The 18,207-nt window shown below is 39.7% G+C and overlaps 1 protein-coding gene across 1 annotated transcript in view; it reads left to right on the top strand.

Annotated features, from left to right (window-relative positions):
• Positions 1 to 18,207, top strand: part of LOC110958422 (arf-GAP with dual PH domain-containing protein 1) — a 63,484-nt gene that overhangs the window by 36,263 nt on the left and 9,014 nt on the right. The window contains exons 4-6 of the mRNA XM_051939126.1: positions 7,880 to 7,962; positions 16,904 to 17,016; positions 17,150 to 17,296. Coding sequence (XP_051795086.1) covers positions 7,880 to 7,962; positions 16,904 to 17,016; positions 17,150 to 17,296 — 343 coding nt within the window. The remainder of the gene's footprint in view (positions 1 to 7,879; positions 7,963 to 16,903; positions 17,017 to 17,149; positions 17,297 to 18,207) is intronic.

Raw genomic sequence — 18,207 nt, 5'->3', positions numbered from 1 at the left:
ACACACTTTGAGATACTCGGGCAGAGTTCTGTTGTCTGTTCCAGGGTCAGGGCTGAAAACTACAGGGGACAAAACTATCAGCCTGAGGAAATCAGGTCGACTGAGTTGGTTACCTCTGCAAAGTCTCTTCTTGAAACATATTTTTATCGGACATCCTTTCCAGATTTTACTTAAAGGGAAACTTCGTTTTTTTCAACCTGGGGTCTGTTTTCATGTCATTTCATACATGTGAGTGATGGAGAAATGAATTTTCGACATAGCTCCAGTATTTAGCCAGGCAAGCAGCTTAGCAGCTCAGCTAGTGAAAAGTATAGGGCAGCTTGCCCCCCCCGCGTCAAAGTCCGCCCTAACGTGCTTTTTTTCCCCACACTGACTGACTCGGATAGTCTCAATGAGTGTCCCACAACATACTAGAGATGAGAAGTGAACGAAAACCTCCAAATAGCGATTTGTTGTGGTCTGTATCCAAATCTTGGGACGCTAGAAAGCAAATCTCGTTCCGAAATCGCGCGATAGCTCACGCCAAAACCGGTGTTTTGGTGCGCGATTTCGCGAGCAAAACAGTTCCAGTGGATTTAGATTTTAGATGTTTCAGAGGTACCAGATCCCAGGTTTATGCTCTGAGTGTTACAGAAGAGAAATGAGAGCAAAAGAGGGACATTTATGAAAAAACATGCTTTTTTGGCCCTCATTCCTTCTTCAGGGCCCCTGGAGGTCTGAAAACGTGCATGAGCGTTCACATTAGCCTCTATATATAGAACCTGTGCAGTTTGGTCCAAATTGGTTAAGGAACGTGTGAGATTTTGACCTTTTTAGCCCATTTTGAAGCATTTGGACATTAAAGGGTTAATCGTTGAGTAAGAAACAGGTCCGTACTCAGGCCCCTTTTGAGCTAACTCTCTGAAAAAAAAAATGCAAGGTCAGGGGGTGATCTAGTAGCAGTGTGTCTGATTTGGTGTCACTAGACCCAAAAATGACCGAGCAGGAATTTTTTTACATGTTTGAAAACCTCAGGCTTCATCACTACTAGTAGGCCTCACTGCTGAAAAAAGCGGGTTCCCATGGGGCTAGACCCTTGAAAACAGGTACAGTGCTTCATGTGACTGCTCTGAGTAGTCCCACACAATATCAGACTTGAATTCCACTGGGAATGACTTTTATGATACTCGATATGTTGCACAAAATGTCTCCTTCATTTGAAGTCTTCAGATTAAGTGACCCTTGACCCCTTCAAAGGTGTTTTCACTGCAGACTTGCTCCCAGAGCATTCAGCACACCCTGTTCTATGACTTTATGCACTTTGGTGCACTTTGATTGATGTTCTCACACTGCAAGGCCTGCAGCAAGCAGTCACATGACCTGTCGTCAGGCCAATAGAAAATAATAGGGAGAAAAAAAAGTAAACATTTTACAATTTTCAGGCCTTTATTGTGAGACTGTTACATTTTGTTTTGTGGACAGACGTAGGTATTTCACATTTGGCCATGAGACTGGGTTGTCAAAGAAAATGTATTAAAGCAAAGGTCCAGAACATCATAATGTCTAACTTGAATTAGTGTGATATATGTTGATGTAACCTGGTAGTTACATTAGGGTCTGCATGTAATCAAAAACTGACCGTCAAATAAATTCAGTACGGTTCAAAAACATTTCGACATTTATTAATAAATAACTTTTTATGTAACCGTATATCTTAAAATAAAGTGTAGAACTTTAAAAAAAAAAGTGGCTGAACAACCTGAACCAACTTCTATACATCTTTAACGATACCTAAATCTCATAAATGTAAACATTTGAACACTTTCACATTGTTTTCTTGTCTTCTATCACTCCCCTTATATCTCTGCTGCTTAATGGGAGAACTGAGCTGCTGCTTGTCCTGCCAGTGTTTTGAATCATGGCCTGAATGGTGTCAGAGCTGTTCTCAAACATATTTAGAGGAGCTCATTGGTGAGTCTGGAACAATATTTAGCTTTGATTATGTTCATAGTTGAGAAAGCTGCCTTACAGCTGTATGTTGAGCCAAACGTGTTCAGCATGTGACCACAGTCTGTCCTCCACTGATGTATAATGTGCAAAAGATATGACTCTAAGAGTCGATGCTTTGGAGTGAATCTGAAGAGCTGACTCCTAATGTATTTAATGGAGTATGGAGTTTAACACTGTCCTCGCAGAAAACATGTTACTGGATCCTAGATTAAAGAAAGTTGCCTTCAGTGACAACAGAGCTGTTGATGAGAAACTTCAGAGAATAAGAGCAGCAGCAGCAGCCTGACACCTCCGCCATTAGAGGACAAAGTGGAGGAGGAACCTCAAACTTCTGCTGTGTGGAGGCTCTTTGATGGAAGAGCTACAGGAGATGCTGCAAGGAGAAATCCTACAGCTGACGTGGGAATGGAGGATCATATCTAGAGGAACCCCTCATCCAACCAGCAGACGACCCACTGAGCTGGAGGCAGGACAAGGCCTCAGTCTGCTCCACCTGGTGAAGGTGATGGAGGACAGACAACTTCTTCCATCTGAGAGAATCTTCTCAAAAACACGGCAGATATTCACTGAAAGAAGAAATGGTATCAGCCCATCCAAGCTCGGGCTTCTGATTTTTCTGAATGTCAACCTACACTGAGGACATTTATACTGTTTGAATACTGAGTTTGGTTCTGTTTCTGTTCTGGTTCTGTGGGTTCATGTGCAGAGTTTTGTTCATTTGTTTTTGTGCAAAAAAATTTGATTGAAATCAAGGGCGTCAGTTTGTTTTTAAAAGTGGGGGGGATGGAGACCACAGCACTTTGAGAAAATGTCGAAGAACGGCGGCAAAATGCCACAAGCTGGGCTCGAACTCACAACCACCGCACCAAAGGCGGAGGCTCAACCTGTTGAGCTATCAGTACATGCAGGTAGAGGGGTCTGTGGGCTGCTATAGTACTAATTCTCCCGGGCCGAAATTTTGCCCCTGCACGCCTCTGGTCGGAGCTTCCACTTGGCACGGGCGCAAATTTAGCATCTGCACGGTTTTTTTTAACCTCACGAAGATGTGCTGCATGTCTGTGCAACTCTCGGCCGAGTGCGGATGGTGCGTTCAGGAGCGTCGGAATTTTCTATACTACTGAAAATAACTGGGTTTACAACGGCTTACATGTGAAGAATTTGAATGTGTTGGAGACAAAATGACCCCTGACAAAAAGTGGGGGGGGACACATCCCCACCGTCCCCCCCTCGACTGACGCCTATGATTGAAATATTAAACATAAGTAAGAATGCCTGTTTTTGTAACAAAACAAATGCACAAAATGATTCAATTATAAGGCTTCTCATAAAAACACTGAATGAAAAAGTGTTTGTCAAAACACAAATGATTCATATTTGCCTGGTTAGGCTGAATATGAGGCTACAAACAATAATAAATTGGAAACCGAAAGAGCCGGCTTTTCTTTGGAAGCCGTGTCAAAAGCTCTCTGAAAAGTGCCGAACTTCCATCACTACTGTCCTCTTTGTCGCTCATCTCTCAGCTGGTTTTTGAAGGCAGAGCGGCGATGCCATTCAGCGACGTCATTGGCTGAGTAGCGTCATGTGGGATGCCTGAACTCGTACATAATTGGTCTGTGTGTTTCTGAGCTGACAGACCAATGATAAACACTGGAAAGCTGCACTGATAAAATAGAAGCGACTTGTCAAATTTACACCCGTATGGACGCGTCGGTTGGACGTGGTCGGCCTATAGTGAGTCCTCTTCTCAGCCAGATACCTTCCCCCGCCCCATCCAGCTTCACCGCTTCCTGACACAGAGAAGACGAATTTATGAACAGGAAAGTGAACGTTATGTCAAAAAACATAATAATACATATGTTTGCGCATTTTTAAGTGGTTATACGGAAATTTGGAAAATTTATAGTGGGTATACGGCGTATACCTGCGTATCACGTAGACTACACCACTGGGTGTGATTAAGATTCAGATATGAAAATAAAATCAAACCCGTCATTGCAGTAGTTTTTCCGGTTGTAGCACATCCGTTTGAAATACGTTCTGAGTAGCATGAAATATCCTCCGCTTGAAATACATTGGTTTGAATTTCATTGTATGCAGCACGAAAAACTTGAGAAAATCGTGTTGGTGCACACGAAACCATAGATTAATTTACGTGACAGTTTCACGAATCCTTGTGAGACTGGGTTGAAAGATGCTGCATGAATTTCTTCTTCATGGAAGACATTTTGACATGTATCTTATAATAAGAAAGAGCAAGTAGTTATTTATTTATTTATTTTTACAGAATTGCGGATACCAAATAGAGTTGTGGAGTATAATCAAGCATTAAGAGACATGTTGAGTCTGTTTGGGTATCTCCCAAGTCTTAAGGGAAACATCTGGTAATTTAGCAGCTAAGTATGCAGCTATGCTCATCAGCTAATCTGTCCTTTCCTACTTTGGTGTTGGACAAATATTGTATCATGAGTTTTTGTAGCTTTTAGCTGAAATTATGTGTTCTTCTTTTAGAAACCAAGTTTTGAGCACAGCATGAGTGCACCAAAACTATTGTAAAGGCTGTATATTATATATTAGTGCAGCTGTATCTGTATTACTGTGTATTGTTGAGCTCCACAGTCCTCTTACCACCCTGTATGTATCTGAATGTGACTCACAGTGACACTACATGCTGCTAACTGTTAAAGTGATGCACATACTAAAGTGATCATTGATGCTGTAAATTGAGATACTGTGTACTGTTTTATACCTCTGACTGCCTATATCACTTCAGTGTCAGTTCCTTTTTCTCTTTGTGGCTAGAAAGGCCTACAAAAAGTACTCCGACACCCCTACCTTGGGCTGTTTCATGTTTTATTTCTTTAAAATGTCGAATCACAGTGAATTAATCCAGCTTAAGATTTTTTTTGACATCATCAAAGCTCTGTATACATGCATTTGAATAATACCTGGAGGCTGCTTTACAGCACAGACTGCACCAACATATGTTAAGTTTTGAAGTTTTTTTCAGTGTTGATTTTCCTAGGCGTTTGTTAGGTTTGTGGTTCCATCTATCTTTGTGCCTGCCTCCCACAGAATTTCATGAAAATAAACCAGTACAACCAGTACTAAGAAGGAGCAAAAGAGAGCTCAGATGAAAGAGAAATGTCTTTCTCAGCGTCGGTGCCATGGTGTCTGGTTGTGCTCACACACTCTGCTCCCCTGAGAGCCACAGGGTTTAGTGTTTAAGATCCAGTGTCAGTGGAGGGTGTCATTCAAAGAAATCTCTGCTAAGAGTAAGACATTTTTACCTCTTGACGCTGATAACACGGTTGATTTACTTCTTGTCGACACAGAAGAGAAGCAAATAATAAGGGGGAAATGTGTGGAAAAGGAGACGATGAAAGCAGCCTGGAGCCTGGAGCGGAGACTGAAATGTTGAGAGAGGTAGAGAAGGAAACAGGATGAGAGAGATTGTTGGCATGGTGATGAGCGGACTGTTGCCATTTGTTTCTTCTCACACTGAAGAAAAATAAGGTCTAAAATTGATATCGCTTCCTTTACATGCAGATTTAGTAAAAGATTGTAATAAAGTACTATGTTTCAGTGCAATATATGAGTGTTTCAGAGCATAAGCTCAGGGAATGTTTCATGATTCTGTTTAATGAGGGTTAATTAACAAACGTAAAGAAGCAAGAGGTATGCATTTCTAACATTCGGTCATTGAAAACTAAAGAAGCTCATGAAAAAGTATTTGAATAATGGGATGTTGGGTAGCCTAATGCTCATTATTGCACTTTTACACATCACTTCCCCATATTTTCTTTTTTTTCCTCTATTATTGCTATCAGTAAAGGCATTTATACCAAAAAATGGGAAAAGGGCATTTGATAAATTGTGATACTTTACAAAAAGATGACATATGTATGTTGTTATTGAACTAACCAGTGAATTTAATAATGTTGGGAGAACTCTGTTCTACTGGAGATAGCAGCTGGTTATTTTAGCTCAGCACTAAAAGAAGAAGCAGTTCTGAACTCTTGCCATTCCCTTAAGATTGCCAGTAGGAATAAGTCTGGCACATAGCTCCCATAATACCGCAACTTGTAATGTTTTAGCGAAGGAGATCCGATGTGTTAATTAGCAAAATGTAGAGGTGACAGTTAATATATTTTGTTACTTTTGAACAGAGCCAGTTTAAGTGCTCAGCTAATTTGCACTCGTCTGATCACATTCACTGCAAGAGGGCTTCATTTCAATGTCACCGCTTACGTAAATAGACAAATAGATCAGTGAATTCCAAAATGCAGCCACAATTTAGATAGATTTCATCCTCAAATGTTATTTGTAATCACTTACAAAAATTACATCTTCTTTTGTTGATCTTTTGCTCTGCAATAAACAGTTGTTTTCATTATCAGTGATTCTATTTTTTTAGTTTTATTATTGATTTATCTATAAATATTTTTTCAGGAGTTATTTAATTTATTATTTGAAAGTCTGCATCGGATTTTCATTCAAGGTCAGAGGTCGGCAATGACTGATGATAACAAAATGACATCTAATTAACTCGCTTAATTTCGAGTAGCAGACATGCAAATTCAAGTCAATCAAGATAATCAAAACAGATTTGAGCTTAATGAGACAAAAGGCACTGTTTGCCTTCAAATGCGTAAGTAATTTCATTTAGCACCTTTTAAGACAAGATACCAAAAAATAAAAACAACATATGTATAAAGCAATGAACATAAACATAAGAATGATTAACAATAAAAGCAATGCACATCACTTTTTTTGATCGTGCCAGAACAAACCTGAGACAGACACGGCTCACTCAGTAAATATGCATTTCTGACACTTTACATTAGTTGGAGAAGTTATCTGATGGAGAAAACGAGACACATTCTGCAGCTGCAATTTAAGCACTAATTTGCAAGTTCTCTGGTGTAACTGCTCTAAGTAATTGCCAGCTATAATGTACATTTAACATTTCTATCAATTTAATGATTGTTAAAAAATGTATTTGAACGTTGAAAACACTACAGTTCATAGTATACTGTATTCATAACAGAAGGTTTAATTCAGATGTGGACTGAGTTCCCTGGTCTTTAAGTGTTAGAGAATAGTGAAAAACATCAAGGACAACTTGTCACACAACAAGGTCCGACCATGTCTCACCAACTGAAGTTTTTTGTTTTTTTTTTTACAATTATTAATCATTATTAGAGGATTATGTCCAGTGATATCCTCATTTGAGAGGCTGGAATGAGTTGCATCTTAAACTATTTATGCTTGAAAAAAAAAATCAAAGGATTATCTATATATTTGCTTTCTTGTGATTGTTCCGCATTATAATTACTTTACATAAAGTTTCAGACATACAGCTGCATTTTTACCTCTACAGATTTTGCAAAAGCAGATAAAACACTCATAGATCTAAATACAATTTTGTCATAGTTGTCTTTCACATAATGCCAGTCTACATTAGAGTATAAAGTACTGTACTGTAATATGTTTAAAATCTGCGAGGACACACCATGTCATTTTGGATCAACGTCAAAAAGGTTAAAAATGTGAACTTTCCTCAACAGTGCACAGAAAATTGTGTTTCTCCATGTATGATATTAAGTAGCAAGAGAATATTCCAGTATCTCCTTTAATTATCACTCATTTAGCAATTACTGTGAAGCACTCCTGTTCATTTCTGTTAGGTCATACCACAAGAACACGGTAAAAGCACACAAAGAATTGAATTTATTGATGTGAAACTAGACTATTATTTGTGTGTAGCAGAAAGTCCCAGTGTGTGGTATCTCACTGACAAAGAAAAATGGTTTTGTGTGTGTAGATCAGTGCAGCTGATGACTGTGCGATTCACATAAAAGCTAACTGTGTGTTTTCATCATGTCTGCAGGCTGCTGAGAGAGCAGTGGATCAGAGCCAAGTACGAGAGGAATGAGTTTGAATTTATCGAGAAGCAGGAGCCTTACTCTGCAGGTACGTGCATACTGATAAGGAAACCTCTGTGTTATTATTACTTGTGAAAGTCCTCATCAGTTTATGTGTTCCTCCATGTTGCCCTGACAGACTGAGCTGATTTATTTAAATAAGTCCCTCCTCTGACTGGAGGTATCTTGTGAAATCTGCTGATACTGTCCCATTATTGAAGTGCTGTGGAATTCAGTAGACTTCAGACTACAGATGGACTGCTATGGGGTTTTACTACCTGGGACTTGAGACTTCATAGCAAAACATAATGCGTCTTGCATGATATCAGCCAGAATTAGGAACTCATTACACTCTGTTTACCAGTATCTTATGTAACTGTATTCCCAGTATTGTATTTTCCTTGACCTCGAGTACACAAAAGTCCACATGATGTAAATGGTGTCATCATTGCTGTGCATGTCTGAAATATATACATTACCATTCAAAAGTTAGGGGCCACCCAGACAATTCATTAAAACTCACACTTTTATTCATGTGCTAACTTAATTGCACAAGTGTTTTCTAAGCATCAATTAGCCTTTCAATATGATCAGCTAACACAATGTACCATTAGAACACAGGAGTGATGGTTGCTGGAAATGGGTCTCTGGACCCCTATGTACATGCATCCATCCATCCATCCATCCATCCATCCATCCATTCTCTATATACCGCTTTATCCTCACTAGGGTCGCGGGGGGTGCTGGAGCCTATCCCAGCTGACTCGGGCGAAGGCAGGGGACACCCTGGACAGGTCGCCAGTCTGTTGCAGGGCCCCTATGTAGATATTCCATCAAAAATCATCTGCTTCCAGCTAGAATAGTCATTTACCACATTAAAAATGTCTAGACTGTATTTTGGATTAATTTAATGTTATCCCCATTGGGAAAAAAATACCTTTCTTTCAAAAATGCAGACATTTCTAAATGACCCCAAACTTTTAAACAGTAGTGTACATGCCATGCTACTGCACATGTATGTACTCCAGTCCTCTAAGTGGACTGAAAATGAATGTGCTAAGTGCACTGTCATGTGTAGAAATCCCAGCATACTGGTTTTGAAAAGTTTTATTAATGTTGCATAGTGAAGTAAAAACAAACTACAATGTCAGATAATATTAAGAAAAGTTGCCATCTATATTAACTAGATTTTTAATCAATGGTGTCATACACAATCAATATTATTATCCAAAATCCTAAATGCTCCCTCTTATCTTCCTCCTTTTTTTCTGTTGCTGTTACTCTTGGTTGGTGCCAGTGCACAGCTTCACAACACTTGACAATGGGTAGTCGTTTATCCTCCCTCGGTGCTCGTTACACCAATTGTTTATTCAACCGAGACGAATCAGTCGACTTGGTGAAGTTGATAGATTTGGAAATCTGGACCCAGGCAAAATCGAGTATCAGGTATTCTGACCTGGTGACATCTGATAAACAACACAGTCACACATCATCAGTCAGAGCTTTTATGAGCATGTAACCTGAATATTTAATGACATCCTGTATATTTTTAGAGTTTGTCTCAGCTTTCCCGTTAAAGGAGTAGTTTTACGTTTAAGGGAACTGTATACTTGCCTAAGAATTGAATGAGAAGATTGATATGTTCTACCGAACAGCACACCAACAGGTCAACAATCAACACATTACATTCTGCTCCTTTTATCTGTACAAGTCTCTGCTGGTTACCTGTTAACCTCACAGTGATGGCAAGATGCCAAATTACTGTGTCCAGTTAAAAAATTGTCCACAGTCAGGCTAACTCAAGTCTTTATGTTAAGCTTTTCAACTAAGGTAAACTCATTTTCTCTTGGTACTGGCTTCATATTTAAGCCCATTCATCCATTTTCTATACACCACTTTGACCTGTAAAGGGTTGTTGAGGGGCTGGAGCCAAACCCAGATAAAATAGAGAGAAAAGTAGAGTACACCCTGAACAAGGTGTATGTGGTCATATGACTGCAGGACAACTGCTGGTGAAACGGAGTCATGTGGTGGATCTACAGGGGCATCTCTCCGGCAAAATAAAGCATATCTAATGTGGTAAATAAAAAAGTAACGAGTCGAGTGTAGCCCAGTGTAACAGAGTAAGAGTAGCGTTTCTTCATCATAAATCTACTCAAGTAAAAGTGAAAAGTATGACAGAGGAAAAACTACTCTCAGAAGTACATTTTTTTGAAAAAGTTACTTAAATAAATGTAACAGACTAAATGTAACTTGTTACTACCCACCTCTGGAAATAGCTGACTGAAAGTATTTTGGAGCAGTAGGTGTTCTCACCCACTTAGACATACAGACACATACACAGGTCTGTGAATGCGAAAGCACACTCAGATGCTTTTTTTTTTTTTTTTTTTTTAGCTAAAACCCCCCAGAAAGGCTCAGCATTTGGTCTGTTTTCATGCAATGCTTGCTTTGTTTATCCTTCAATAAGCAGAACCTTGAAAAATCCCTAGACAAACATTTCTCAGTGGATGCTTGTCGCAGGAATTCAATTACCCTGAAACATTCACTGACGACTTTCAGACATTTATTTTCATCTTCCTTCTCCTAAGTGGTTGCATATATGTTTGCAGTTAAAAGCATGTTTGGGCTATGACATTGTAATTGTCACTGCTGGAGAGTGGAACCGCTGTTAAAACAGTGAGTGCATTTGGTTGTGTGTGTGTGTGTGTGTGTGTGTGTGTGTGTGTGTGTGTGTGTGTGTGTGTGTGTGTGTGTGTGTGTGTGTGTGTGTGTGTGTGTGTGTGTGTGTGTGTGTGTGTGTGTGTGTGTGTGTGTGTGTGTTCTTGTACTTGCTACATTATGAGGACCATTTTCTGCATTTAACTATCAAAGTGAGGACATTTTTACAAAGTGAGGACATTTTGGCCGGTCCTCACTTTGAAACAGCCATGTTTGAGGGTGAAGACTTGTTTTTAGAGAACAGGTATGAATTGAGGTTTGGTTAGGGTTAGGGTAAGGATTAAGTTTAGGCAATCAGTTGTGATGGTTAAGGTTAGGGTAAGGCTCTAGGAAATGCATTACGCTTATGGATGTCCTCACTAAGATAGAAGTACACACGTGTGTGTGTGTGTGTGTGTGTGTGTGTGTGTGTGTGTGTGTGTGTGTGTGTGTGTGTGTGTGTATGTGCGCGCATGCAAGATTCTCCACTGTAACAATAAATGGATGAGGTCACTGTAAGCCAATGAGAGAATACCATCTTCAACAAGATGTGAAATGTATACTACTAGACACACTCATGCATGGGCCAGCCACACACAAATGCCACACTTACAGCCTCCACACACACACACACACACACACACACACACACACACACACACACACACGTTTGTTTTTCTATACCGGTGGGGACTTACCATTGACTCCCATTCATATCTAACTCCTAACCCTTACCCTAACCCTAACCTTAACCATCACCAAATCAATGCCTAACCCTAAACAAACGTTTTTGCACTTTTACATTTTTTATTAACAACGATATGGCCAAGAAAACGGTGTTGCCACCCGTGGGGACCTCATTGTAGGTCCCCACCGTAAGACAAGTCCCCACCTTTATAGCAAATAGTCAGGTCAAAGTCCCCACCGGAATAGCAGAAACAAGTACACACACACACACACACACACACACACACACACACACACACTGTGTATTCCTATCCTTGTGGGGACCTACCATTGACTCCTATTCATATCTAACCCCTAACCCTAACCTTAACCCAGACCAAAACAATGGCTAACCCTAAAGAAACGTTTTTGCACTTTTACTTTTTTCAGTGACAACAACATGGCCAAGAAAACACTGTTTCCCCTCATGGGGACCCAAATGAGGTCCCCACAAATGACATTTCTTTTGGTTTTCCTATGGTTGTGAGGACATTAGGTCCCCGCAACCCCTTTAATTGCCCACCCACACTCACACACCCACACATACACACCCACACACCCACCCACACGCACACACACACACACACACACACACACACACACACACACACACACACACACACACACACACACACACACACACACACATTCAGTAGTATTTTAATGACTTCAGAGGACATGGCATTGATTTAAAACCTCTCTTCACGTGAAGAGTTTTTTTTGTCCCCATAAGGATGTCATATCCCCATAATGTGACTGCAAGCAGATGGAGTTCCCCACAACATGAATTAGACCAACCCACACACACAGACAGACACACATATGCACATGTCATGAAGAACCAGTGATGAAGAGAGGATGAATGCACAAACAGAGATGACAGTGTGACTCATGGTATTGCTGTGTGTTTGCGTGTGTGTGCGTGGGTGGCTGAGATTGACTATAGGCAGTAGCCTGGCCTCCACAGCGGCCAACATTGATCCGATATGCAAAAGATAGAACTAAGAAAAAGAGTGTCAGGGAAGGAGGCGAGGGTGGGGACAAAGCAAGCTATTGATCGATGAGGTAATGCCAGTGTAGGTGAATGCTTCATGTCAGAAAGTCACAGACACAAAGAGAGACATACACTGATGGAGCAGAATGAGTGCAGAGAAGGAAAAAATAGAGGCGAAGTAATTAAGAGCAGTAAATAAAGGACATGGTAAAAAGAGCAGTAGAGTAAAGAAATGGTGAGTGAGTATGAAAAGGACCTGCAGGTAGACCAGGATGCATGCTATATCAGTTATAAAAAGGCAGCCCTTTTCCTAAGGTTACCAAGTCAGGCTGCCTGCTACCGCTGCGACTAAAGCTGATGTAGCATTTGTTGTGCTTGAGTTCTGTTGTATCAAACGTCGTAGAACCACGGATGCAAAATTTTAGAACATGTTTGATAGCATCAGGGTCACTGACTCGTTGTTACAAGGTGGTTATTTACTCTCTAATTTATCATTTTTATTAGGTAGTGAAAGTGTCATCATTTGATGATCACTTGATTCTTTCAGATCTTTTGTCCACAGAGCCCAAGGTTGTTTGTTTTGGCCTCACAGTGTTTAGCTGTTATCAACAAGATTTGGGCTTTTTATTTCAAATTGAAGTTTAAAAAAATAGCCTAGGACTTAAAAGGTTATCCACAATAATGGAAGCAGATAAGGCTATGACATCAATATGTCATTGAGCTAAGTATTGTCTGTCACTTTTTTTTTTTTGCTTTAAAGCTACACTACAAAATATTTTCATGTAAACAATAAATTAGGTGACAAAGTAAAGGGGTCAATTGGTACCAAGCTCACAAAGGCTTATCACACAACTCTGTTTTAGTTAAATCTCAGTACTACTGTACCTTTACTACTACTTGACTCTTTTACCCTTCTTCCAGCAGAAGTCATCACCTGTTTTAGCAAAGGATTTGTTAACTGATAAACATGGTGGTGCATTTAGAAGCTAAAGAGACATGTTTCCCTCAGTGGTACCTTTTGTAACACACTGTATTTGTGGCTGTATTGCTACCATCAAGTAACCAAAAAATGATAGATGAAAAAAAGCACACTGATTTAATTTGTAATTAAAGGGCAAGTTCACCCAAGAATACTCTAACTGTTCTATCTTTTGTCCATAGACTGTATGTAGACAATGTGTACACAGTCTCTTGAACTCAGTGGCAGATAGACACCAGGTGGTGCTAGAGCACCTGCCCCTTGCCCTCAGTATCAAGCAGGTGCCCTCCGCGTCTCAACTTCTTCTTCTTTTTTTAACATTAAACGAACACAGACACACACACACACACACACACACACAGGCACACATACACACGCACGACCCGTGCCGTGCCGCGACTCGCCCTGCCCCATCTCGTAACGTTAACACAAGGAGCAGACATGCGCGTGGCAGCAGCTGCACAGCCCACAGGCATCTTCACCCTGACTGTAGCCACCAACCAGGTAACACGTAAATTAATCAAGTGTATTGTTCATAAGCCTACACGGTACATTTATTTGTCTCTGTTGTGAAGTAGCTTGTCTCATACAGCGCAAAACAACCGTGCCTAAATTAGCCAACTGCCTGCCTGCTTAACAAGCTCGATGCTACCCATAATCAATTAATTGACATAACGTGACGACGTTGACCACACAACCAATGTTATTTGATGAATTCGTACAGCATATGATCAGTATACTATAACTGAATATTTAGTTTGTGTAGGTTTATTATTAGCCTACATTAGGTAAAGGCAACACTTGCTGTGACTTATTTGCTAAATGACAAAAAGGAAAAAGTAGCTTTCTGCCTTGTTGTACCCTGTGTCAGGAGTCAGTCTTGATATTGTCGATGTCTTTTAATTTACCAGTTGCAGCATACCCAGAAGGGAAAGGATCAAGAGAGACAAAGAAAGGGAGCTACAGCAGGCCACCCAGTGAAGCAGCTCTCTGCTCTCCTGGGTAAAAAAAAAAAAACATCTAGGGAAGATGAGGAGACAGATCATGATGATAAAGCAGGAGAGTTATAATGCTCACACAACTCACTCACCTTTCTAAAGGTCATTTGTTTTATTATTATGTCATTTACAGTGTTACGGTACACTGTTTTACTGACCCTTTGTGTGTTATTATTAAGATGTTAAAATAAATGCTGTTACTGAAAATGTGTTCCTGATTTTTTTTTCAAATTTCACACTGTTATATTAAGGCAGCCAGTGGTTCTACATGCCACACAAGGCGCCCTTTTTTTTTTTTCCACTGAGCACCTGCCCCCCTCCCCAAATGTCTGTGCACAACACTGCTTGAACTGAAAAAATAAGTCAATGTAGAAGTGCCTGCATTCTTTCCAGCAACCATCAGGGGCGCCATAACTAGTTGCAAGAAGTATTTCCCACTAGATCTGTTACTCCAATAGACATTTTCCCAATGACTTTATGGTCTCAATTGCTAATTTCAAGTCTCCATGTTCATTTTGTAAATTATGGTCCCATTTACAAGAAAACAGACGATACATAGGATTGTTTTAGGGCGGGCCTTTATTTTTATGATTGACAAGTCACCACTGCATCACTGTGCTTTGGGTCCTCCAGTTCTCAGTTAGTTTCACCTCTGGCTTATGTTTGGTTTTAAAAGACCAAGATGGCACCAACAAATACCATGCTCAAAACAGTAGTCAACAAACCAATGAGTGACATAACAGTCGCTGCCTCCATCTTTAATACACTGTCTGTGGTTACATCTCACAGAGTCCTAGTGATTAGCCCTATTGGTACAGTTATGTTGGTTTTATTTGCTTGGATTTTAACCCTTTAAGCTTCAGTCAATTCCAGCCGTTTTCAGTACAAAAAAATCGCTAATATTCTATTTTTAAATTAAAAAAATGACGAAAAATACAGGGAATATTGGACGCACATCGCGAGGTGGATTTCCTTGAAAACGACCGATTCGGGGATTTTATACCGACTTCAGGACATGTTTTGGACAAAATAGTTTACTGGCTTGTGTTGTCTGGATGTAAAAGGTTGGATTATGGCCGTTTTTTGTGGAATCTTTTTTTCTGTGTGTAATAATAAACCCGGAAATGTGAGTCGCGCTGTGTGCGTTGAAGCCGTGTATAGAGAACAGATGGATGAATATTTGTTTTTGTCGGACAAATGTGTTTTTCTCACCCGCTGTGGTAATCACATCTGAAAGTGGTTTATACCGGCGGATTCATGAGAATCTAAGCTTTCCATCGGCGTATAGTGTTTGTATAATCGGGTTTGCAGCCGTCGGACATTCTTGAAATTCCTATGCAAATTAGTAGGTGTACTGCCGGCGGTACACCTACGACGCACTGAAGCGTAAAGGGTTAAAATCCAAGCAAATAAAATCTTTGAGTTTTCTGCCTCAACTCAGTATAATGCAGGTGAAGAAAATTAAGCTTGTATGCTTTTAGCACCGAAACAACATATTTTGTTTAATATCAATGCTAGTGTGTATTTCCAGAAATAATGCCCCAATAAATCTAGATAAATAATCTCCAAACCTCACAGTGAATGGTTTTAGTTCCTACGAAAACTATTGAGTGAGCTTTGTGGAAGTGGAGATGTAGCTGTAGAAAATTTGAAATGTCATTTTCAGTGATTTGAAGACACCTAGATTTCCATTCATCTCCATTTTATTGCAATGCAGGTAGATATTTCAGACACGAGCATCTTAAAAACCAAGTAGATAAAGCTATCAGCATGATTGCTGTAGATACCAGTGCAGGAAGAAGCAATGCTCAAAGATCCTTTTCCTAAAGTTGATTCCCCAGATGCATTAGAGGCATCTTTTTTCTTAGCTTAATACTTCCTTTCCTTTTACACTTCACCATATAATCATTCATGGCACATTTGCCCCATTTACACTCATTTGTAATTTTTAGCGCAGGAATTGTAGTTTATTTCACAATTAGTGCTCATTATAAAACACTCAGCATCAGGCACATAGCTGGAATGTAAATTAGTCGTTTCTTTGATGCGCTACCTGATTATACTTAGAAGTCTTCCTCCCATTCAAGCCACAGAAATAGATCCAGATTAAACAAAAAACACTTCAAAGCATAGCAGAAATAGAAAATAAAAGAGAGAAAAGAAGGCAGTGTGGGCAGAGCGATTTACTGAAATAGGCCAAACAACCAGAAGACGACATTGCAGGCTATAAATAGAGCAGTATGTCATTAACATGAAAAAATAGGATGTTCTATGTACAGGAACAATAACAATCTCTCTGGGTGCTGACTCATGTTGCATTTCCTGCTAAATTTTACCCTCTCTTATTTGTTTCTTCTTGCTCTGCTGTCTCACTTTGGTACACTCCCTCCTTCCTTTGCCTCCTTATTCCAATGAGATTTCAAACGATCTTTGATTTCAGCTTAACTTAGGTATCATCTTACACTAACCAGTTACAACATCTCACCATTTACTGTCCGAAATGTCTCCTCTGTTTGATCTCCTGTCTCCTCTCAAGGGTGTTTGGTACCAGCCTCCCAACCACACACACACTTTTTTTTCTCTCTCTGCCCAGGGTACCGAGAGGGGTTTCTATGGAAACGAGGAAGAGACAACGGTCAGTTCCTCAGCCGAAAGTTCGTCCTGTCGGAGAGGGAGGGAGCACTGAAATACTTCAACAAGCAGGATGTAAGCGAGATGATACAGTCGATTTTAGTGGGTGTTCACAGCAGCAAAATTTCACTTTGGTAAAAGCCCAAAACACTCAGGAATATGAGACTTTTACATTGTTCTGTTTGTTGTTTACCTCTGCCTCCATTAGGCCAGGGATCCCAAGGCAGTAATGAAAATTGAAACCCTCAATGCCACCTTCCAGCCTGCTAAGATTGGCAATCCTTGTGGCCTGCAGATCACCTACTTGAAAGACAACAGCACAAGGAACATCTTTGTTTATCACAGTGATGCTAAGGTACACTGTCACACACTTAGTCATTGTATTTCTGCACAAGTAACTCTTAATTATTTTCTATCTTGGTGTGACAGGCTTCTCATTTACAACATGTCAAGTCCTAGATTACAATAGGACAGTGCAATAGTACAGCATTAGCAATGTAATGTTGGAAAATCATATATGTTGCTTAATAATTAATTTTCCCTTTGGATTTTTTATACATCCAGAATCTTAAAAAGGAATGTTCAGTCGGTGTTTCTATAGTGACATATTCTTGCGTTGTTTAGACAATCACTGTGAGGGCTAAATGGTGATTTTTTTGGATGTCTGTATTTACATTTTTATATTAGCAACTAGTGTTAAAAAAAAATCAAGAGGCAATGTAAAGATAATTTTTTTTAAAATAATACAAATAATAAACAGGCTTTAGATTGCTAGAATTTTTGTTAGTTTTCCAAAGGATCAAACAGCTGTAAAGATGAAAGTCAGCACTTAGTTCTTGTAGATGTCTTTTCTTTTCAAACCATTGATTGTGGATTCATAAACAAAAGTTGACATACTCTTGTAGCGATCATGTATAGTACTGCTATCTTGAGTTTCCAATGACTCTTGTGACTCAATTTGTGAAACACATGTATCTATATTACAAAAAGCAATCATGCAGTTTTGGTTCTTTAATGGATTTATTATCGGTCTTCTGGAAATCTGCTCTGTCAAAGATATACAGACTGCAATACTAATATTTGGTTAAATGTTCATTGGCCGTTTTGACATCAACTAGGTGCTTTTGGCAGCTGTCTACAAGCTTCTAGTTTGACCTAGCAGATATTTATTATAATTTGAGGGGAATTTAGGAACAGAGATCAAAACTGCTTTTTTTTACCGGGCTTTAGGACCTGGCATCCACATACGTGGACATCATTTCTTGG

This window comes from Acanthochromis polyacanthus, chromosome 19 (assembly GCF_021347895.1).
Source record: "Acanthochromis polyacanthus isolate Apoly-LR-REF ecotype Palm Island chromosome 19, KAUST_Apoly_ChrSc, whole genome shotgun sequence".
Taxonomy (NCBI): Eukaryota; Metazoa; Chordata; class Actinopteri; family Pomacentridae; genus Acanthochromis; species Acanthochromis polyacanthus.
Note: the sequence above shows the minus strand (reverse complement) of the source record. Positions and strands in the feature narration are given on the sequence as shown.